This window comes from Mirounga leonina, unplaced genomic scaffold, assembly GCF_011800145.1.
Source record: "Mirounga leonina isolate KUSES-001 unplaced genomic scaffold, KU_Mleo_1.0 Mir_174, whole genome shotgun sequence".
NCBI lineage: Eukaryota > Metazoa > Chordata > Mammalia > Carnivora > Phocidae > Mirounga > Mirounga leonina.
In genome coordinates this window covers 20,928,246-20,953,649 of record NW_023270451.1, presented here as the reverse complement: position 1 = coordinate 20,953,649, position 25,404 = coordinate 20,928,246, and the positions used below count along the sequence as shown (strand labels likewise).

At 34.0% G+C, this 25,404-nt stretch overlaps 1 protein-coding gene across 2 annotated transcripts in view; it reads right to left on the bottom strand.

Annotated features, from left to right (window-relative positions):
* The window catches only part of VPS50 (VPS50 subunit of EARP/GARPII complex), a 130,296-nt gene that overhangs the window by 95,411 nt on the left and 9,481 nt on the right, over positions 1-25,404 (bottom strand). For both annotated transcript variants that reach the window (XM_035020572.1, XM_035020571.1), the window contains exons 3-9: positions 15,234-15,356; positions 14,002-14,073; positions 11,753-11,806; positions 10,850-10,920; positions 10,050-10,167; positions 9,913-9,948; positions 8,606-8,688 (exon numbers count right to left, since the gene is read on the bottom strand). In XM_035020572.1, the coding sequence (XP_034876463.1) occupies positions 8,606-8,688; positions 9,913-9,948; positions 10,050-10,167; positions 10,850-10,920; positions 11,753-11,806; positions 14,002-14,073; positions 15,234-15,356 (557 nt within the window). The remainder of the gene's footprint in view (positions 1-8,605; positions 8,689-9,912; positions 9,949-10,049; positions 10,168-10,849; positions 10,921-11,752; positions 11,807-14,001; positions 14,074-15,233; positions 15,357-25,404) is intronic.

Sequence of the window (25,404 nt, the reverse complement as noted above, 5' to 3'; positions counted from 1 at the left end):
GTGATTCAAACAAAAAGAGTGAAATTTCCCATCACATTCCTTTAGCCCCTATTTTCCACCTCAATAAATAATCAGAGATAGAAAAAGAGAAAGGAGCATGTTTTAGAAGAAAAAGAACTGCACTGAAGTCTAGGTCTACAGGTGCATTAGCAAGAAGACAAGAGAGATAAGCAGAACTAAAGCAGTTCCACTCTTCTATCATATAAGGCTAAGAAGCTCACCTAAGGCTGAAGACAGAGACACAGATATAGAAAGGCAAGAATACCTGGAATAATAACTAGGTTAGAATTGGTAAGCATATTTTTACAAGGAGTATCTTGAGTTTGGTGGAAAAATAAATATACCTAAGCTCATTCACAGTTGAGAGTAATGATTTCTTCAACTCGGCAATTGGAAAAAATGGGCTTTAGTGTTTATAAAATTATCATAAATCTGGATGGTTTTACTGCTTCTATTACTTATGGTTAAAATGACTCTATATCCTATGTATTAAGAGTTAATGTAAACATGGTAATGTAAATAGTATGCATAATATTTTAAATATAAAATCTATAAATCAAACATTTTGGCTTTAAAATGCTTTTAAGGGGCGCCTGGGTGGCTCAGTCGGTTAAGCATCCAACTCCTGATTTTGGCTCAAGTCATGATCTCAGGGTTGTAAGATCAAGCCCTGTGTCAGACCCCATGCTGGGCCTGCAGCCTGCTTAAGATTCTCTCTCTCCCTCTCCCACTGCCCCACCTCCACCTCACTCCCCCTCCTAAAAAAAAAAAATGCTTTCAAAATCTACAAGTGCATTTTGACAACAATTTACTACTAATTGAAAATACATATATAAAAATTATGTGATTAAGGAGTGTATATATTAACTGTACAGCCTTCAAAGAAACTTTTAGCCATCATTTAGAAACACAAATTCAAGTGATTTGAGTCAATTAATCAAAGTATGCTAAAAGGATCTATTCATAAACATTTGGATAAATAAAAGCTACATTATGGTCAAAAAAATTTACCAGTTCTCAGATGGAAGGCTAAAAGCTATTAAAGGCTATCTGCAAGCTGAATATAATGAAGTAAACAATTTTGGGGGGCACTTTTAACATCACTACAGAAGATATTAAATATATCCATAAATAACTAATATTGTTCTCTTAAATAGCTGATCTAGGACATATACACCATAAAATGAATCCTGGAAAGGTTGCATATAAATCAGAATTTTGTACGAATTTGACCATACAGAAAAGCAACATGGTACAGAGGTAATTAGCATCTTAGTGATCTTTCCCTGGTCTGTTATTAATGAGTCATGTGGTTTAAGTCTCTTTAATATTCCTGGGCATCAGCTTCCTATCCAAAAGTGTGCTAGATCCAGAGGGTTGCTTCCCACCCTAAAGTTTCAAGATCCTATTACATGCTAAATATCAGTTACTCAATTACTGCATCTTTGTATATGATTCAGTGGAGTGCTAAAACTTATAAAATTAGCTTAAGTAAAATTTATACTTGCAAGTTTATACTGTATGTTCATTGACCCTGGATATTCCAGGTATTTAGATCAGAGATCTCTTCCAGTGGTTTCAATCTAGTCACAGCTGTCAAAGAGTTTATTAACATTCTTCAGAGAAAACCTGACTTTCAAACACTTTGAGGCTAAACCAACAATGGTGAGATACCATGAAGTGTCCACATGGTCTTTCAAACCATGTACAGACTGTAAAAGAACTCCAAAAATCACTGAACCTACCCAGATCTCTGTCCTCACTCTGTTCAAAAATCAGAGTCCACTACTAAAACTACTACAGATATTCAAAATATCTCCAAACTTTATGAATTCTAATTCTAGAGCAGAGGTCAGGTCCAGGAGCCAAATCTAGCCAACAGCCTATGTTTCTAAACAACATTTTATTGGAACACAGCCACATGAACTTATTTACATATTGTCTATGGCTGCTAGGGCAGAGCTAAACAGTTGCAAGTGAGACCTTATGGCCCACAAAGCTTAAAATATTTATTATCTGGCTCTTTAAAGGCAAAGTTTGCCCACCCCGGGCTAAAGTTCAACAGACCTTTCAGTTGGTCAATTGATCAAAGTTAAAACGAGAATATTTATACCTGTGTGTGTGCATGTCTATTTACATGTATGTTGAATGTTGTAAGTACAATTGTATAACCGTATTTCATTTACCCATTTCTGATTTAGACCCAAAATCTTCTCATTTGAGTGGAGATTTAACTTCTTGGTTTTATATGAGCCAAATCACACACAAATTGTCTATAATTTCAAGTTTCAGTTTCTCTGTGATAAGTAGGAACTTAAAGACAAATGCAAAACAATCTGAATGCCAAATCACATTTAGTTACCTTATATCCCCATTTTTATGAGTTGTCTTATCTACTTTCAAAAACCTGTTTCATTAGTTTATTTACTTAACATAAATACAGTAACAAACACAACTGGTAGAAACAGGTGTAGGAAAAAAAATACAACAAACTCAGCTACTGGAGATGAATAAAAATCGGCCTCCTAGCCACGAGCTTCTGCTGCATATAATAGTTATTACATTATCAGACAATATAGTGTAGTAGTGGTTAAGAGCAAAAAGCTCTGCATTCCCGGAGACCGAAGTTTAAATCCTGACTCTGCCACCTATTTTACAAAGCATCAATTTCCTCATCTATAAAATAGAAATGATAATAAAACCTCTGTGGAATATTTTGTCAATACCACATAAGAAAAGGCAAGGAAAATTATTAGTACAGTGCTTGAACACATAGAAAAGCCCAAAAAATGTTAAATATTATCACAACCATCATCACTATCATCACCATCGATTCAATTTTTAAGAGCTAAAAAAATAAAGTGTTAGTGAAAAAAACCTTATTAAAATCTAATTTAGAATTACTGTACAGTTGATGCCGTCAAAGCTAACAGTGCCTAGCTTCTATTCACACTCTTATACATGTCAATATTTCCATTCCCATAGGGGTATAAGAAGCAAGCCATTCACAGCATGAACATTTCTGATGGTCTTTTGTTTATGTACTCTGTGTTTTTAACTGGCATATTATCCCACAGTCCTGCCTGTTAACTGCCTGTTATTATAAGCTCCTGGAGAAGAAATACATTTCAAAAGCTCTTGATATAACAAGAAGCATCTCATGCAGATAAGGATTAAATAATATTTCATTCTTGTCTCATCATCTAGGAGTAAAGAGTCTGACACAAATGACTTTCCTAGACAACTGGTGAAATTTTAGAACACCAAATAAAAAGAGAAAAATCCTTAAAGTTTCTTTAAAAAAAAAAAAAAAGGCACTATTTGTGAGAATGAGAATAGTATCTGACCCTGTCCTACAAACAGAAGGCTAAAAGGCAACTGAGCAATGCATTTCATTTTCCAAAAAAAAAAAATAATTTTTCTTTCAATCATGGGTATGGACTAAATTAACATCATTTCAAAATCTGAAAATTGATTTCCCATATATTCCATATCAAAAAAATTTCTCAAAGGGATAACTGTAACAAAACTATAACAAAACAAGACAAAGGAACATATAAAAAAGGAAACATTATAGAAATGATAGCAGTTGAGTAGGACCTAAAAAAGGTGAAAAATGTTCAACAAATAAAAAAAACACTAATAGATTTTGATTTTCATGTAGAGAGAAAGGATTACTTTTCTTTTTTTGTAAGTCCAATCACTCTACTTAGTCCTGCAGATAATACTTATATAATCATGATATAATAAATACAATTTCTATTAGGTTAATTTTTCTGGAAGTAATCTACTGAGAAAACACAGAAGATTTAACTATAGCTGCAAAAGAATATAAATGTTATAAACTTGACCAAGTAAAAATAACAGTTTCACTAATATATCCTGGAAGACAGAGAAAAGAAGCAAAAGAAAGTATACCAAATTCCTATCTCTTATTGGTATTTTAATAGGAGAAGTAAACAGTCAGAGAATCAACAACTATTTACAATGATGAATCAGGAAAAAGATATTTTAACACAGTACTTTAAATTACAATGAAATCTACTGGAAAAAAAACTAATAAGCTATAAAAGTGGTTTACTTCAAGGAGTAGGAAAGAGAATGGTGGGTAAGGCAGAAAGAAACTTTTACCTTTTGTTTAAGACACTTTTGTTTAAATATTATGTTTTGCCATCAGTAGATTTTACTTTACATTATTTCAAAATGGCACAGCATGGGGGAGGGAGACAGAGGAAAACAAATTAAAATAAAAGATAAGGAGCGCAGGCAGTATGCGAATAGCATACTGTCAATACTCGGCCCATAAAGACAGAGCAACAAGGACTCCAGATCTATCCATGGGTCTAGGTAGCTGGCCTGGTGACCCAGCCGAAACACTCACTGCTCCGAACACAATCCCAGGCAGAGTTCCTAGGTTCCCCTTGCCTGAACCTAGACAAAGACAGAGCATGACGTCTTGCCAGAAGGGAATCAAGGGCAATAGGGGACGCACAGTCCCTAGTATTGCTGTATTTGTACCAAAAAGCTGGGTTCATTATTCTAGGATTTAAAGAAGTTCTACAACCTACAATTTTTATTCCACTACCAAGTTCATATTCTGAGGGGGAAAAAAGGGTATTTTGAAGATTATGAGAAATTAAATACATGTGTCTATGCTAAAGTATAGTACTCGAGAAAGATATTCTAGTTCTGGTGGTATACAAACTTTTGAGTGCATAATCCAGAATGCTCTCAGATTCCCCCAAGTAGTTTCTTTCAAATGAAATAAACAATAAAGCAGTTTTGACTTTTAAAAATAACTTTTCTTGAAACTAATTTAGATAAATTTCAAGTGAAAAATAAATTAAATGCTTATTCGCAGACATACTTTAACATAAACATACTGATTCCTATTCCCAGTAAATCCCAAATATATGATTCTGTCGATCAACTCAAGAAACGTCAAATAATGTAAAAATGTTCCCTGTCAGTTATAAAAGTGACAAAACTGGTATACTATCTTTTATTAAAGATGTTGAAACACATCATATCTCAAGGAAAATAAAAGGTACTGAAGGGGTACAAGTTTTCTTTCAGTTTTCAATCAACTGTGTACATTGTATTACTTGGTACTTTATGTATTAAGCTACACAGTCATATACCCTGAGACAGACAATACAGTCAAGGGTTCTTTATGCAGAAGCAAATATATGAATTCTGTTTTTCCTGCTTTCAGAATCTTAAGAGTCAGCTCTCAGTTGCCCCATGTAATCTACTCCTAAGACCACAGGGTCTCTCCCATCTACCAAAACCCTTTTTTCCAACAGAAGAGCAATGTGACTAGCAAAGAAAAGAGAAACATACACTCTACCTAGGAAAAATTAAAAAGTGGACAAGCAGGTACGTTGTGCATATGAACTTGCCTAAAGTATATTAAAAAAAAAAAAAATTACACCAGAACCCAGACATGCTTTGCATCACGGGTTGTTCTCTTAAGGACATTTCTAAAGCGAATATACTTCATGATTCTCTAGCCATCAAGAGAAATGAAAATAAATTTAAATGTTAAAGAAAATGAGAGTATAAACAGTTGGAAATTAGTTACTATTCCTCAGATTACCAGTGTCAAATGATTTTTCACTCTGATTCACTCAGGTCCAAGCAAAGATTAAATCTTGCCTTTGGTTAAATTCCACAGCTCCAGGTCAATGAAATGAATTTTTAAAGTGTTGATGAATCATGTCTGAGCAGTCCCAACCAGAGAGCTCAAGAACAGGTACAGTACTGTATTTAGAAGACCAGAGGAAAAAGAGCAAAAGAAAGGAAAATAAATGCACAAAATAAAAGAGGTACATCCAATTAATAAAGACATAAAAGGAAGAGAGAATAAAATTCCTTTCGTTTTTGTGGATTCAACCTGACCTACACGTCAACTAACTCTATCACCATAGCTCATATCCCATTATCTACAGGAAGTGAGCAAATTTCTCATGCTCTCCCAAGTAGGAACAGAAGTGTAAGACAAGAAAAAACGAGACTGGGTTAAGCAGGATGAATGGGGGCTAGCAGAGCAAACAGCGCTGGTGTGTGAGGAAGAATCCCGGTAGAAGGCCTGGCATCGCCACCAAACAATTCCAACTAATAGCAAAGCTCTCTGAGCCACGCCGACATTGTCACTACATCACCAAGTTAAAAACACAACTCTAACAGAGGTCCTGCAAAGCCTAAGGAATTAATTCCTTGGGACATTTTAATATATTTGTGCATGTATTTTTACCTATTTTCAAAGAGTAAGACAAACTTTTCTTATTACTACATGTACAATTCACATGTGTAAACACAGCATGCCTCTTATATAATGTACTCCCTAAAATAAAGCAATTATTACTTTAAGTTACCATTATTGATCTTTTCAATTTCAATCTTTTCACCAGGTCGGATAACTGTAGTCACAGCTCCTCCACATATCACTATATACCTTAATGAGAAAGTACTCAGAAGTCACTTCACGCTAACTTTAAAAAACCCAAATAAAAATTTCCTTAAAAAACATTTTGTATAGTTAACTCTCATCAAGTAGATAATTACTTTAGCACAGCCAAAATTTTTAATTATTGAGGAAAAACAAAGTGCCAACACATGTCACCCTCTACCTCAATTTCCTGCCATCAAACTTCCACACCCATTCTTTCCTATTATAATAGAAGGTGACCTTTTCAAAGTCACCTCTACTATAATCCCTACAAAGCCTTAGCATAATATTATGTCCTCTATTTTATTTTCAACCTCTCACTTTCCAGTAGATTTTCAAATATGCAAATTTCCCCCTCAATTCCACATCTCCCCTCTTCATAAAATTTTCTCATCCTATACTTATACTTCAGGCAAATCTATCCCAACAAAGTCAGCTATGATTTCTTTGGATAGATATTTTCAGTCCTCATTTTGCTTGTTATCTCTGCAACAAAGACTTCATCATAATACCCATAATCTCCTATCTACAACCCTGATACCTTGTCTTAGCTAACTCCTATGCCCCTCCTTCAAGTCCTCCTTAGTCTTGACCCCGAAGGAGTTAGATCCCAATGCTTCCTCTGTATGCTCAACACCCATCTCCCTAAGACCCCATCCCACCATCCCACTACGCCTTCTTCAGTCCAAGCCCTTATTGATAGATTACCTAGGTAATCTAGAAAATCAGGGATTATAATGATTACATTATGTATAGTTCAACACTATTCAGCCAATTCTAAAGCAAAGCACCTGGCATATAATAAACACTCAGTAATGTATAACTGCCTGAATTATGTTCACCCAATCATATATAAGCTGTTCTCACTGTAACTCATTTATCACCACAAAATAAACTAAATGCGTGCTATGTCTCTTCAGGACCCAGAAGGCCCTTGTTAGAAATTTTCAAATACATTCAACATATTAGAGCTAATTCTCTATTTACTCAATTTAAACAAATCTAAATAACATAATCAAGTCTTTAATAGTGACAGTTAATTGGTGTCAAAATGGATAAAAACAAAACATCACTGGAACTACCCAACTATGCATTTCCTAATCAAATAAAAAGTGTGTTGATTCAGTATGCACAATCCTAAAGAAAAAAATACCATAAATATTAAATAGCATCTCTAGTGGGAAAATAGCTAGCTCTTATCCTACAACCTGCAGAGACCCATGATGTGGAAGTATATTAAAAGAAAAAAATTTAATTAAATCTGTACTAATGTTTTGGTCTTCCCTAATCCTTTTATTTTTCAGATACGAACAATCAACATCTACAACATGGGTGCATTGTGCTCACTAACTGCCAGAATTTCCATACAGGAGAGACTGAGGGGTTATGTTCTAGGATAGGTATGAATTTAATTTGAAACTGGGTTTGCTTGGCAAACACACGATTTTACTTAGATTGTATGTTTACTTGAGATGGTTTTAGAGGAATGATGGAAATTACACCTGGGGATTGAGCCTCCCCAAGGGACTGCCACCAGTAATGCAAAACCTTCATTTTAAGCAGACCAAAAACCCATTAATAAAGTAGAACTAATAGCAAAGGCTGCAATGGCCATTTTTACACTGTACATTTTAAAAATAACTAAATAAAAGATGTAACACATCAAATACATAATCACTTAAATATGACAAAGATGATTATGACATAAAATTAAATCACACTTAAATTTTCCAAAATAATTCTTATCAAGATGAGCCAAACATCTGAACTGTCTGGATGTGAAAAACAAACTTCAGTAATACTCTCAATATTTATAAGCTGGGCAAAGTTAAGGAGGAAAAATTCCCAAGAGATGCAAGAGAAATGTAAACAGATAAATTTATTCTTCTCTACTACTCTATAAATTGGAAAGAATATGAAAAAAAAAGTTTCAATGAGGTGAAAAGAAGGGGTAGGATTAAAAATATCTGATCTTTCACACCTTATGAATTATTATTTATAATTTCATTGTACTGCCCATTTATGAACAAGAATGCTAAACTAAAACATAACACTTAACGTTAATTTTCAATGTTTGTTAACATTGTGTGTTACACAGCTCATATGTTAAAAACTGACAACAGAGTCAGCTTTAAAATTTTTATATTACCTTACCTTATGCAACTGTAATGTTTAAAAGTGCTGGCGGCTTTCTGACATTCCAGGCACAACTGAATAGCTCCTGGATAGTCTTCCTCCTTAAGATAACAACAACAGAAGTCATTAAACAGGAAACATTTTTCCTAAAGTCCCTGAAAAAAATAAATCTCCACTCATACTCCATCCAAAAGTTACAGAACCAGAAAATTTTAAGTCCTCTTAAGTAAGGATTAGAATACCAATGATAAATAAATAATATAAAGAGACGACTAGCTCCAAGCCTAAAATGTATGCATAGAAAAAATATTCTCTTCCCTCATATACATGGTAACAGCTCTCTAAGACCATGACATGTGGATAAAGCCTACACAAAATAATAAGCTGCTTCATAGGGAAAGTGTTCTTTAACTGTTAATATATCTGCTTTCAGTAATGTTATATAAAATGTTCCAAACCAGTATGAATTCCACTTGTAATCAACACTCAAGAGTTTTACCACCAAGAAATCAATAAATATTTTAAAACAAATAAAGTTGTTAGAAAGTGAAATATTCGGTCTATGGCCATACCATCCTGAATGTGCCCGATCTCAACTGATCTTGGAAGCTAAGCAGGGTCGGGCCTGGTTAGTACTTGGATGGGAGAAAGTGAAATATTCATTAATAACCTTGGAATGTTTTTATCATCTAAAGAGTAATTTAATGCCAAACGAAATTTTCATATGCATTTCTCAAATCTAAGTTTAGAAGTAACACGGTGATTACTGAAAACCATAAAAAAGTTTTCCTATGCTCATCTCTATAATTGGACAAATGTACTTCAAACCAGTGGGGATGCTGAGATGATGACAAAGTACCTACCTGAAGGACCTCAAGTATTATGGGAAACACACAAATTACCTTATGCTTTATAAAACAAGTACATAGAGAATGCTAAGAAAGCATCAAAGAGAAAATAGATGGCTCACTCAGGAAACCAATTACTATGAGATACCAAACATAACTCAAATATGACATATTCCTTAAATCATTCCTGTATGCTTGATACAAAAGATAATTTTACTGCTATTTGGGTGCAAATGCAATCAATATACTGAAGTTAACAATCCCACATTGCTACAAAGTAAACATTTCCCCAAATAAATTTTTCTAAGTGAAATATGTCAATAGAAAAATGCTCTAGAGCAAGTACATTTACATGTCTAAAAATGTTCTTTATACCATGTAGCAATTTGAAAGAAATGCACATCTGAATGTTTTCCACTATAATTTTTCTATTTAATAGTATCAGGATCACCAAATTTCCAAACTTTGTTTACTTACCTCCAGCATTTCACTTAAGCGCACATCTGTTCTTTGCTGGAAAAAAAAAAAAAACACACACACACACAAAAGTCAAAGGTAAATCTGTTTCAACCATAAAATTAAGTTTTAATTTTTAAACAGTAACCTGTATATACCAATGTTTTTATAGTTCTCAGAGATTTCAGAAGTCCAATCAGCAACTGACGTTTCCTTTGATTTGCAAGAAGGCCTAAACTAGCTTGAGTAAAACCTTCCTTGGCAATATTCAAGTGTCTGCAAAAAAGAAGAATAAATACTTAAATTTTTCTATTATAATAAGAACACTATTCACACAGAACAATTAGGCAACTGACAAGGTGATATCCTCAATTACTCTTAAAATCAGGGATTGTGACTACTATTTGACAAATGTATTCAACGGCTCAATCTCAACCAGCATTACTCAAAGCATGGTGGGTGGACTGGTGCCAATCCTCAAACTGTTACTGATCCGTCACAAGAAAAGTACAGAAATGGAGAAGAAGTATTAAAAAACTACTTAGAGCAAAAATTGATATAATAATTTTAAGTTTGATGAATCAGTAAAAAAACTGAGACAACATTCTCTATGTCCTAGGTTATTTTCTTAGTATTTTGTTTTTAGTGTATTTTACAAAAATAGTAAAAAAAAAAATGGAAATTAAAAAAGAAAAAAAGTCTGATCCTTATAGTTTGAGAAGCATTAATCTAAACAATATAAAAACAGCAGTATGTTAAGGCCATAATGAGATTTACAGATATTTCATTTCACACATACTTTCTTAGTGCAGCTTTTAGATCATAATACATATTCAGTTAATGAACAGTATTCTAGAAACCATAGTCATAATAAAAACTCAATTATCAATGACAATTTCACAATTTTTCTTGAAATGTTTTCCAGCTTAAAAAACAAAATATTCATCAAATGCAATACCTCCTCCCATTTGTGCAGATAACAGCAGCTAACTGAAGACCCGTCTGTAATGAGGTAACTCTTTCAAGTTCCTATGGAAAAATTAGGTATAGGTTATTGTGGAGGCATTTTATTTTTCTTTATTATTCATACGATACTCTAACAAAAACTTTAGTGGGTTTCAAAGAAAAGCCTGCTTAGAAAACAAAGTAGCAACAAAGATAGCTAAAATTGAAAACTGTTGGTGTATCTTTCACAAAATAATTTAAAATGACTACTTTCAAATGATTTTCACAATGACATATGATAAAATATTTAGTCAGTATTGCTCATAAGGAAAACTAGATCCAACCTGTTTTAGACAGGCATAAACAAATACTAATAATACATCCATTGAAATGTTTCTACCCAACAGAACTTCAGAAGATAATCAAGGATATGACAAGTATGATTTCTGTTTCCTAAGATGCTTTGACAACAGATGTCTTCATTTGAACACGGTAGGTATTTCAATGGATTTTGGAGTCTCTGATTTTCTGATTCAAAGACAGATTCAGTTATAAGATTCCAATTTTATTATCTTTTAAAGACAGATTGTTACACTGCTATTGAGCAGTCATTATTAAATGATCGACATGTTACAAAGTACACAAAAGGAATTTTCACTGGGCCTTCTAAAGTTTGGAAGAACCAAAGAGATTACTTTAAAATCAATTATAAAAAGTCACTTCTGAAGTTTGGTAAATTCCCCCAAATGAGAGAGAAAAACATACATATATAGCCCCCCACACACACACCCCAAATAGAGTCAACATGTTGCTATAGAACTACAGACAAGAGAATAAATTATTTCAACACTTCCAAGTATAAGTCACTTAGGCATTTTTAAAATTTTACTATTAAAAATAACAAATATCATCCTACCTTTACATAAGCAGGCTGTTTTTCAAGGATTAAATCTGCTACTTTTTTAGAGACCTATAAAAACATGCAATCAAACAAAGGAAGTAAAAGAAAAAGCCACATACTTCCCGTTCCATTTTACATTTTAAATTTTTGTAAGAATATTCCATAGGTCTTCCCAATAACTTCTACAGCAGGTATTGGCATGCTCTGAGCTATGAAATTAGTAAAAGGGATATAACAGAGAGCATAATACTTGGTCCTTAACAGAAACTCAATAAATGGTCATTACAACTGTTAATAATATGAGAATCATCTGATTTATTAACATGCACAAAGGTGTAAGATCTTTAAGGGCTTAAGATTTGCTTTTAAAAGACGAACTCGTAAGACAAACAATCAGTTGAATTTATGGACACAGTGTCTGGGAAACAGAGAACATCCTGTACCCTTTAGATACTTTGTACCACCTAAAAAGACAAACAGTAATTCGGTCCTCTACTTCTGAAAACTTGAAAACGTGTTTTTGGGGGGATTTTTTTTGGAATGCTATGAACATACCTAAGGTTTCCTTGGTCAAGTCCATGAAAAATGTTAGTGTATGTAAGAATTATAATGATTTTGAATAGGAGGCTCTTATTTCAGTTTCAGGGGCACCTGCTAGACTACACTACAGGTACTATGGAGCATGGCACATCCAAAGCATTTAGTGAATTTTTGCTCAAAAAACTCAATTAGTTGAGTTTCCCTTCCCCTTCCCCAAGCAACTGAGAACAAAGAATTACACATACATTCAACTATTGCATTAACCCTTCTATATTTTCTTAACTGCTTTGAATTTGTTTAGATATGAATTTATATAGATGTATAGACAGAAACTGGCCTAATTTTATCAAACTGGGTTTTTTTTTTTAATAGTTTAAAATAGACAGTATAGTTGTTAGCCTGCACTGTGTCAGGCAGTGTACTAAGTGCTTTCCCTACATTATCTCAGTCAGTACTCATAACAATCTATTAAAATGGGTTCCTCATTTTCCAGATGAATAATCTTAAATATAATAGTAACTGACCCACAGCCCCCACAGCAAGGCCAGGATTCAAGCTCAGGTGTACCAAATTCTAAAGGTCACTGTGCTATCTGGCCCCTGTAATGGGGCCTCATTCCCTAAAGAATACTATCAGGTCAAGTACAGAGACAGATGTGTACATATTTAAACATGCTGAAACCAACAGAAAGCAAAAGATGCCACCATCCACTGGAATCCAGTTCTCTAAAAGCACTTTTACCACACAACCCTCTATTGGTCAAGTCCCTTCCCAACACCACTGCTGCTACCCCCAGGGAGATCCCAGCACCCACTGAGACCTCTGAGTGTAGTACAAAAGAAGGAGAAGTATATCTTCCTTTATTTGTCAAATGTATTATTAAAAAAATAAATAAATAAAAATAAAATAAAATAAAATAATTATCAAGATCCCGTACTAACATTATTTAATCTACAGTATAGTCTAAGTTCTATTAAAGGAGCTCAGCCTTCCTCAGCAAGGAAAATCACAGAATCACAGAATTTTACAGCATCCAAGAAAATGCAGGCCTAACCCGTCACTTCACAGATTGAGCAAGGCTAAGTGACTTGCCCAATGCCAGACAATTAATCAGTGACTACAACTGTAACATTCTGAATCTTAGCTCTCTTTTCTCTTTGGGCCTATTTCAACTACAAGCGGGGGCCTTTATTCTGAGATAAGAAACTATAGTAGGGGGCGCCTGGGTGGCTCAGTTGGTTAAGCGACTGCCTTCGGCTCAGGTCATGATCCTGGAGTCCCTGGATCGAGTCCCGCATCGGGCTCCCTGCTCGGCAGGGAGTCTGCTTCTCCCTCTGACCCTCCCCCCTCTCATGTGCTCTCTCTCAAATAAATAAAATCTTTAAAAAAAAAAAAAAAAAAAAGAAACTATAGTAGGGAAGTCATGCATGAATGACAAGGAGCCTAAAGGTACTTAGCAATCCAAAAAGAAAAGGTTCAAAAATCTTTAATCACATTCAGGATTCCAGAGGAAAAAACCTCTCAGTTCTAGAAGGAAATCTATATCAAGGTAATGGGAGAGAAACTGAATAGGCATTAAATTTTTAAATAAATGTATCATTGAGTCTGAGTCATGTTAAATAATATTTGTTTAACATGTTAAGTTAAACCATAAAATCTGCAAGTATTACACCTCCCTGCTGTTTCATTTAGTTATGTCAGAAAGAAAGGTGTTTTTTACTTACTGCAGCTTGCTGTTGTTTCAATTTGTCTCTGTACTCCTCTAATTCTTGCAAATTGAGAACAGGAGGGAGTTTCTAAAAAATACCCATAAATGAAGAATAAAAAATAGTTTAATTTGATTTCATTTACCTGCATACTTCTGACTTACAAACTATCATCTGTGCATGTAAAACAGTGCCTCATCCCATTCCCACCCACTCCTCTTGGCCTCCCCACTTTCCCCACTAGACTTCAGACACGAAAGCTTCCACATGTTTGTTGCCCAACCCTCTCACGTGCCATCCCTCACCCAGCCCTATAGGACAGAAGAAGGTCCCACATCCTAACCTTACCCTCTATCAGCCATAGGTATATCCCTACTTGTCTACAACAGAACTCAAAACATTTCCCCTCTGAAATATTAGGAATAGTAACTAAGCACTATACTGTGATAGTGACAGTTGCTGGAGTACATTCTAGATTCCACATCAGCTTTCAGAAGACAGGATGGGAAACTAACAAAAATGCATACTGCTGTGTATACTGGAAACTCCAAGTTTCAGTCAATGGACTGATGAAACTTCAGAACGACTGGAGGCTGATGGTGTATATAGTGCATATAAAGTATGTATGCATACTGTATTTGGTTTCATCTAAAACCAGATTTTACTATTCTTTTTTGAATTTCCTATAAATTTAAAATGCCAACATTATAAACATCATGGCATAGAGGTCTTTATCATGGCAAAATAATTATGTAAAGATACATTGATGATTAAAAGTCTCAAAGTTTCTCTAAACATATTTTGACAATATAAAATAAGATAGAGGCAGCATACCAACATATTGCATGCTAACAGTTAAAAACCAAAAATACGTGGAGGGGGGTGGGAGGGATGGGGTGGCTGGGTGATGGACATTAGGGAGGGTATGTACTATGGTGAATGCTGTGAATTGTGTAAATAAAAATAAAAAAATAAAAACCAAAATTACAGAAATGTTTCCTGGACCAATATTCTATAGCTGCACTTAATGTTACATTTTTTAAAATAATTTAATCATTAAACAATGTGGACAGTTCAATAAATCACTATATGGTCATCAAAAACCAGTCCTAGTATTAAGGAAGGAAGGAAAGAAGGAAGGAAGGAAAGAAGGATGAATGAACACCCCTAAAAAGCATTCAAATCTCATCCTCCAATTCAGTCAGTGAACAAGATAGGGTTTAAATAGGTTTTAATGAATTTTGTTTTACCTCCAGCTCATATTTAACAATATCAAATGAGTCCGTTGAAAAATATACTTGTTCAATACTATTAATTAGCTCTTGTTCAGCTTGAGGGTCACTAGGCTGGTCTCGAAGTTCTCGGAATTCCTCCTTTAAGAAAAAAAAAAGAAATCACAATTACAGTACTTGTACCTGTTATAATTCTACCTGCATGGACATAAATAATCACCTGTCTTAATAGTCACAAATCTCCTGGGAACCATTCCAAGCAAGGAGATAAACTGACAGAAAACAGGAAAGTTCATGGAAAATTAGGACTACTAAAACACTAAAATACTAAAAACTACTCATCTATTGGAGAGAAAAAAAAAATAGCCAGTTTGAAGATTCAGATTTTATTTTCAATTCTGTGTGTGCCAATGGATAGGTGGAAGAATTTATAAGTTTAACAAAAGGGAAAACCAAAGTGACTACGTAGTATCTATCATACATACATACCACATACATACGCATTTTCATCATTTAACATTCTAAAATCTGTCTTAGCACAGATAACCAGGGAATATCTCAATGACTTGCAGGTCACAATCAGCATCAAAACCCTGAGCAGAGCAGACATCCTTCCTTGTGCTAGAAATCTCACTGCTCAGCTAAGAAACACTGGATCCAAAAAAGATTCACAAGTTTAGCTCTGCAATCCTAAGAGGCTTCCTTCAAAGTGTGCTGATAATGCAATTAATGATCTGATTATGAATCTAAAGCTCTGTATTTGATAAAACGCTTTCTTTCTAACGATACAGAATGGAGCTTCTATGGATTTACACAACTAAAAAGAGCTTGACAGACAAATCCCTACCCCTAATGTCAGCATCCTGATCCTATGCAATTTCACTGCATAATTGGATAAACCTTCAGTTAACTGGGAAATTTCATTAACTCAGACACCCACTCTCTGCCATACTAATTAATCAACACATTATTATAGACATTTAACAATTTAGTCCTTTGATTTTTTTATCCATATTAATCTCAAATACATTTAAGAACACAAAAGAAACTCATACTTAAAATAATTTTATAGTCATTAAAATAATACTTAACAAAAATCCTTAATAAATCATTAATTAAATACACCGAAATTATAATGTCAATTAGAGAACATTGTTTTCCAAATAGAAATACTCTAGATTATTTTATTGCAGGGCACAGTTTTCATTTATAAAAAAGAATCTAGCTTATATATCTTTTAGACTTTAATTTATAATTTAAATATGAAAAATTATTAATTATAAAATGATCTCCTCTTAGATTCAAGCTAAAAGAAAATATTAGAGCAATAAATCTGAAACTCAAGAGAATAGTTCTGTTTGTATTTAAAATTCCAATAAATTTAAAAGAGAAGGCAAAGTCATACAAAAATCAACTCTACATAATTAAAAGTGCATGTGAAAGAAAATGCCTCTTCTGTACCAAAACTCAACTTATAAAATACATTAACCAAAAAAAAAGGGTCAAAGATATAGTCATCAGTGATTTAGCATGCAATCAAATACTATGAGTAAAGTAAGAAATCCAGTGTCCAAACAGTGGGAGCTTCATTCCTCTGTGTGTATGTGTGTGTGTGTTTGTGTGTGTAGCAGGGGGTTATCGACAACAAACACACTAATCTGCGTTGCACCCTGGACAATGATGCTGAGGGACAGACTTGGGTTAAAACCACATCACTTACAGAAAGGTTTCTAACTAGGCTACTCATGGGCAACCTCCAAGCATTTAATAAAAATTTGAAATGAGTGAGACATGAAATGGAAAACGAGATCAGAAATTCTTGGCAATCTCTCTCCCTAAGAGTCCACAGGCATTTGAAATACCAGCTTCTGATGCTGCAACCTGAGGCAGGGAAAAAGACCCAGGTGAGGATATGGCAATGCTGCCTCCCTAGGAATTTCACAGCACCACTAAGAAACAAATGAGGTTGGTACCATTCAAAAAAAAAAAAAATTCTAAAAATTGCTAAGACTGAAAATATCAAGTACAAAGTCAAGCAAAAAATTCAAATAGACTGCAATGAATGAACACTTTCATCTTAAATATAGATATGCCAATGACATATAACTCCATGCTGACGTTCTCCATACACTACCTAATGAATTGATCTAAAGGTAAAGACCCTTAGGTTTTAGTTGTGCCTCTGGTATTAACTTGGGCAACTCAGTCATTTTTTCACCTGTAAAGGACATATACACAAACACACACACACAATGACAAGTGAAACAAATACCCAAAGTTATTAAGAATGTCAAAGGGAAAACATGATTTCATTTATAAATATCTCACAAGTGTACACTTCACAAACGTAATGAATCTGTAAAAAGGGTACAATCTGTATCTGTATATAAAAGGTCAAGTGCCATTCCTTCTTGAGAACTAAGCAATTATATCAGAGAGAGCAGACAAACCCATATAATTTCAAAGAACAGACACATAACACTTGACACTCTAAGTAACCTAGACTAAGAAGAGGGATAAAATCAAGAATGGCAGAGAAAGAAACATAGCACACAAAGTAGAATTCAATCCAAAACAAATGTCCAAACTATAGCCCTATAAAATACCCTCTCCTTTCGGACAACTTAGTGGCTCCTCTGTGAAAATATACACCTGAACTCATTTAGACAAACTCCATTCTAACTAGATCCTGATCACGTTGTTCCTTTCAATCCCACTGCACCTGAGGGCTGCACGACTGCTTCTACCTGATCATTCTCTACATGTTTCACTACTGTGAGTGCCCCCTGCTCAATCCAATAACACACCTTTTGAGAACTGAGACTTCTCCCTATTCCCCATCATTATGTTCTGTAGCACCAAGGCACACTGTAGAAAGCAATCACTGACTGACTAAAATTAATTTACATAGTGAGCTGTATAAAAAAAAAAGAGCAAAAAGAAAGGAAAGGACGTTGTTTTGATAGTCAAAACTTTCCACAAACTCTTAATAAAAGATCTCTTTCTTCTAACTAGAAATAATAAAAAATGTTAAGTGATTTTAGGGATACTTTAAGCATGTAAATTAGAAAAATAAACAAAAACAGCAAGATTGTATATTCTTACCACAATTACCCCATAATTTTGCCATTATATAAACTGGTTTCCTTGAATTAGAGATGTAGAAAAATACGTAATTCTTCACCTAAAACCAATTTTGCAAGCCAATATATATGTATGAGGCAAAATTTTACATGAACAAAATGAACAAAATATTTCCTACAAAAAAAAATTTAAAAGGCAAAACCAGGGGACCAGAATAACAAATGAAACACCTTATACCATATTAAAATATATGATTTCTTTTAAAGTTACAATAATTTTTGATAAGCTAAGTTTGAGAATCAAGTATTTCAGTCTTACAGGCTATTATAAAAATTCTTTAAAGAATTTTATAGTAAATTTTAAGTCACATAGTAACTAATAAATACATGTTATCATTAAAGTGGTATAAATGCTCTATAAAACTTGAAAATCCAAAAATAATATATCGACAACTATAGACCATCAAAATTCGCCACAACTTGCTTGCTAATGGTAATCAACTACACTTAAAGAAGTACATTGCTTACCCCAAAATTAAGACTGAAGAAAAACTACAATTAAGGTAATGAATTTAACTGTAAAGGGTATAAAAATAAAAATACAATGACAAAAAAGAACAAATCAAGTCTCTCTTCCATACTATCATTAGGAAATAACCTGTCTACCTTCAAAGCTCTCTTATCATACCTTTCTCAATTGAGTCACATATTTCAATTTAACATTTTTTTTTTAATTCCCACTATGTAAGAATTCCCTATACTAGGTCATGCAGAAATAAAGTTGAGTAAAAAAATAGCTGAAGTAATAGAAGAGGTCAGATGAAGGAAGAAGCAATGCCCCTGCAAGGCAGAACATAAGGGAGAACAAACAAAACCTAGGGCATCGAAGGGCAGTGAGTTCACATTTGATGGAACAGGTGCCATTTAGAGAAAAGAGAACAGGTGAAATTTCAAATTTGAGAAATTTGGGGAAATAAGGTAACAAATACAAAGCAAAGCACAAGTAAAAGCTGTAGCGGGAAAGCATACAACAGGTTAAACGGCAGAGGATGGCTTCACAGGGTGGAAAAATGTCAGAGGGAGCATCTACATACATACCAAGAGGCAATAAAATGCAACAATAGAGATTTTTTTTAATCCAATATATTTTTATATACCCTAGAACCATATTTTTCCTTTACTAAAAATAAAAGCTTAACACCTATCACCGTGCCAGATGCTGTATCAAAAAAGTAAGCATAAATATTCAATATTTTCTTAACATAATAAACCAAGCAGGATTATTTTAGACAAGTGGTAGAAAACAAAGTAGTCAATATTTTAGAGGCTGTCTTTTCAGCAGTCACAATACACGGTAGGATTGCATCTAATTCTACCTAGCCTATTTTTTTCCATTTTGATCAGCTCTGAGATAAAGCTGTATGAACATACATATAAAATGCACATTATAAATGTAACTTTATGAAAAATGAAGAAAAACAATCATAACAGAAATTTAAGTGAACATCTTTGTTTTAGCCAAGTCATTTTTCCCCTCAACATAACAACAAAAGGTTTTATGAGAACTGGGGATTCAGGTCTATAAAACAATTGGAGCCCTCAAGTGTAAGGTGTTATAAAACATTTCCAGTGTATTTATGGTTTCTAAGGAACTAGGCTATAACTTTACAAAGCAATTTCCTACTTAAGAGTTCATCTCTTACAGGAATGTATTCAAGTTTAGGACAAAAAAAAAAAAAAAGACTACAAATTTTGCATTTAACCACTACTTTTAAATTATACAAAATACCACACAAATTAAAAATACCAACTCAAGTTCAAATTTTTTAATTCTATTCACTTTCATAAGTGTAAAAAGTGAGCTATGACAACTTCACAGTTCTCCTTACCATTAGTAAACTCAATTTTCTCTTTAATTTCGAAAAGCAATTTAACCTAATTTTTAAACTCACAGAACAGCTTGAAAACTTAGAGTCTTCGATAGTAGGTTTTTTATTCAAACAAAAAAGATGAATGCAAAATCTTCATTTCATAGGTCAAGTTTTAAAACCGACAAAAAATGTACAGAATAAAAAAAAATGAAACGCAAACCAACTTCCATTTCTGTACGTAGTTTATTAGACTACGGTTCACATTACAATCCTGAATGGCAGAATGCATTGTGTTGAGAGGGAGTAAGGAAGAAAAAAAAAAAAGAAATTTTATTCTTGTAAAGCATGAATTGGGGTTTACCAAGACAAATCTTACCAAAGGTTTTTTCTTACTGTTTGCATTTCTTTGTCAATCAACATTTTAAAAAAAGCTACTCTGCTATAATAAATTCTAAAAATAATTATAGTCTTATCAAAGTTAATATCACATTAGAGCTTTAAATGAGAGCAAAAAATGTTTAGCTACCAAAATCTTCTAGCTAGAAGAACAAAAACATGAAGTTTTCAATATTCAATCAGTATTATAAAAATCATAAATCACTGAACAAAAATAGGTTTTGTTTCCAAATGAAACAGGATTCAAAATCAAATACCCTAAAACCATACATATACCACATAAATTTGTAATGAATTGCCAGATGTCGGATTACGCAGGGAAATGGTACATTTTCTTAAAATCCCACTGGAACAACAATAATGATCCATCAAAGCACCAGGCTCATCATCCATTTGTGTTTGTGTGTTTTAAATAAAACATAGCTTTTAAAGCCTACTTAGTTGTTGTTGTTTTTTTTCAGGCTTTCAGTGCCATCTAGTGGAATACTGGTGAGGTTACAATTGGAAGGGAGGTTTCCATAAAATGATTTATAGATTTTTCTAGAAGGTTATTAAAATGGCATTATTTTAATCCAGCTTTATAACACATTTAAGTGATTTAAATAATGTATTTTAATCACTTTTTATACAAAAAAGCATCCAAATAAACACATATTTGTTTTTAAAGAAAAAGATTATGAATGAGAATTGATTTTATTCATAAAAATATACCTATTAACATATAATAAAAACACAAAGGGCACCTGGGTGGCTCAGTTGGTTGAGCGACTGCCTTTGGCTCAGGTCATGATCCTGGAGTCCCGGGATCGAGTCCCGCATCGGGCTCCCTGCTCAGCGGGGAGTTTGCTTCTCCCTCTGACCCTCCCCCCCGTCATGTGCTCTCTCTCATTCTCTCTCTCTCAAATAAATAAATAAAATCTTTAAAAAAAAAAAAAAAAAAACACAAAACTAGAAAGCATATCTTTCATATGTGATACTCTGCCAAATGTTTTTATTACTTCTCTTACCCAACAGTTATATTTTTCACAGGTATTTTTCTAAATTTATTTCTATGAAAAGGAAAACACTAAAGATAATAGCTTTAGAGACATCAAATATTTTTTTTTACAAAAGCTATCTTTAAAAATTTCTCAACTTCAGTGAAAAACATCAAGCTGTCTGCCACATTCCTGTCCATTTGGACGCTAATACTAAAGAAAGGCACGTCACAAACTGAAGTAAAGAGAGAGAAGCCCAGTGTATAGTCTGGATTCTGTTTTTCTATTAGTTTTAAAAACATCTCATCAGACCCACTCTCCAAAAGAAGAAATACTATCTATTCTGAGAAAAGACGTCACAACACCTTTGATCTCAGTGTCTAGAAACCACAATCTTTCCAATACCTTCACCTTCCACGTCCAATAAAATCTTCAGTCCTAAATTCTGCTTTTAAAACATCTCTCAAATTTAACCCTTCCTCATTTCCTAAACTTCATGTTCTTATCTTCTTCTTAATCACGCAATTAAGACAACTTCCCTCACAGATCTGTACCTCTGAAACAAATAATACAATATATGTTAAAAAAAAAAAAAAAGAAGAAGAAGATAGCAGGAGGGGAAGAATGAACGGGGGGAAATCGGAGGGGGAGACAAACCATGAGAGATGATGGACTCTGAAAAACAAACAGGATTCTAGAGGGGAGGGGGGTGGGAGGATGGGTTAGCTTGGTGATGGGTATTAAAGAGGGCACGTTCTGCATGGAGCACTGGGTGTTATACGCAAACAATGAATCATGGAACACTACATCAAAAACTAATGATGCAATGTATGGTGATTAACATAACAATAAGAATTTTTTTTTAAAAAAAGACAACTTCCCTTTCATAAGCTCAATGTTTACCTCAACACCAGCTCTCTTGACTTAATCCAACACACTTTCCTCATATCTTGGTAAAGTTCTGAAAACCAAGCTCTGTAGTTAGTGTGTGGTTTTAGGATTCTTTTCATAGATGCTAAGAAGTCAAGTCAAATCCATTTATCTTACTTCACAGAAGTATTTTACAAGCAAGAAAACATTCTGCGCAAACAGCTAGAACGTTATATAAGAGAAGGTACTCGATAAATATTTGTGGAATGCATTAAGTATGCAAACAAAAATACTTTCTTATATTTAGACAAATATATTTTCAAGTTTTGACTGCAACCGAGATTTCTTTTGTTCCCTTGGCCTGTATTTTTCTTTAATGAAAAAAATCAAAAGCATAGCTAAACCAATCATGTAATAGCAAACCTAGCTGAATCCTATTTGTATTTATGAGTTAATAAATTCAGGGTCTTAAAAACAAACAAAAAAACTTTAAAGAATAATACCAGAAGGCAGTAGTTCAGAAAAAATACAATGTTAATATTAGTATTGTTTTTTCTCAGTACTCTTTTTATGATATATAACCATTACGGAAGAACTATGGAAAGTGTTTACTTAAAGTTAAGATACAGATTTATAAGGTTCTGAATACTGATTTTTTTTTTTATTTGAGAGAGAGAGAATGAGAGCGAGCGAGTACATGAGAGGGGTGAGGGTCAGAGGGAGAAGCAGACTCCCCGCCGAGCAGGGAGCCCGATGCGGGACTCGATCCAGGGACTCCAGGATCATGACCTGAGCTGAAGGCAGTCGCTTAACCAACTGAGCCACCCAGGCGCCCTGAATACTGATATTTTTAATCAGGATTCAACATATACTCTTGAATACAGTCCTAATAAGTTCTGTAACTACTAACCCTGTGGCTATTGTGATTATTATATATTATAATAAATTTTGGTCTCAAGTCTTCATAAGTCTTACAACCAATTGAATGAAGTAAAAACCTTTCACATCATTCAAAAGTATTAATTTCTTTAAATGGGAACAAATTTAGTCAGTAAATACTATATAGTTTAATTTCTTATATCCTTACCTCAGCATGGAAGTCCCATTAATTTGAAGTAAACAGAATCCATTCCCCAGGAATGAAATTTTAGGTCATCACTAACTCTTTACTCTTTCGCACAAAAACTGTCCATAAAACTTCAAAAACTTTTTCTACAACAATTCCTGTGGTTCCCCTTTCTCCATTCTTGTCATCACGTCCTCCACTTGGCAAAACTTCCCAAACGCTGCTCCACATTGGAATCACCTGGGGAATCTCTAAACTTTACTGATGGTACCTGGCTCCACCCCACACACTGTGACTTAATTAGAATGGGGTAGGGCCTGGTTATTAGTGATTCTAATATGCAGCAAAGTTTGTACACCACTGACATTGGCTCTGAACAATTTAAGCTGAGATTTTTGAACTCTCAAAGTTTCCTTTTCTATAGAAAGTTCTGAAAAGAATCCTAATTTTTTTTTTCTATTTTCTCCACCAAAATTCCAAATTTTCAGTATATGGATCATTATTTGACTCACATGTCTTAAAATGGGATACAGTGTCATCCTGTCCATAAAATGCAGAAATTGTACCAGATGATTTCTAAGGTTTCTTCCCACTCAGAATTTATATAGTTCTCAAAGAAAATATCATTCAACAGTACTTTCTGGATTCTCAAGCACACCTAACACCCTTCAGTTTTCCTTCACCATCCTCCTCTTTCTAGTGAGTTGCACCATATGAAATTTGCCAGTATTAGATTATTTTTAACTCAAAGAAACAGCCATTTCCTATGATTCATCCTAGTATTTCCCTACTATTTATTCTTTATACAAGAACTTTTAAAAAAACATTTATTTATTGGAGATCGAGAGATTTGAGAGACAGAGAGCGCACACAATCGGGGGGAGGGGCGGGGGGAGAGAGAGGGAGAGGGAGGGAGGAGACGGAGAGAGAGATAGAGGGAGAATATCTCCAGCCAACTTTCCACTGAGAGTGGAGCCCGACTTGGGACTCGATCTCATGACCCTGAGATCATGACCTTAGCTGAAATCGAGAGTCAGATGCTTATTAACCAACTGAGCCACACAGGTGCCCCAATACCAGAACCTTTAACATAACACAACCCAAGCTAAACTACTTCTTTCTTGACAACTCCACTGAAATCTCAATTCCTTATCACAACTTAGACATTATGACAAGAAAGGGAAGAAGAAATGGGTCCATACCTAAAGACCAAGGATGCCTTTTTTTTTAATGTTCTACATACGTATACGTGAGTGCGTTAGAGCTATTAGATAAAGTTAACGTTTAAAAGTTTTACTATACAAGTATTTACATTGACTACTTAAATAGCATAAATTGAGTTTGTTTTTTACTTCTTGCATTAGAATATCAGGGGAACCCAAACTAAGACAGTGAGGCATTTTTTTTATTATTGAGAGGTACAATTGACATGCAACATTATATTAGTTTCAGGTGTACAACATAATAATTCAGTATTTGTATACACTGCAACATGATCATCACAATAAGTCTAGTTAACATCCATCACCAGACATACAGAATTTTTTTTCTTAGATGAGAACTTTAAGATCTACTCTCTTAGCAACTTTAAAATATGCAACACAGTATTATTAACTATGGTCACCATGCTATATATTACATCCCAATGACTTATTTATTTTGTAACTGCAAGTTTATACCTTTTGACCCCTTTACCCATTTTGCCCCCTCCCCACTGCCTCTGGTAGCCACCAATCTGTTCTCTGTATCTGTGAACTGGTTTCTGTTTTGTTTTGTTTTTAGATTCCACATATAAGTGACATCACATAGTATTTGATCATATGGTCTTTCTCTGACTTATTTCACTCAGCATAATGCCCTCACGGTCTATCCTATGCTTGCATGTGTGCGTGTGCATACACGCACACACACACATATACTTTCTTT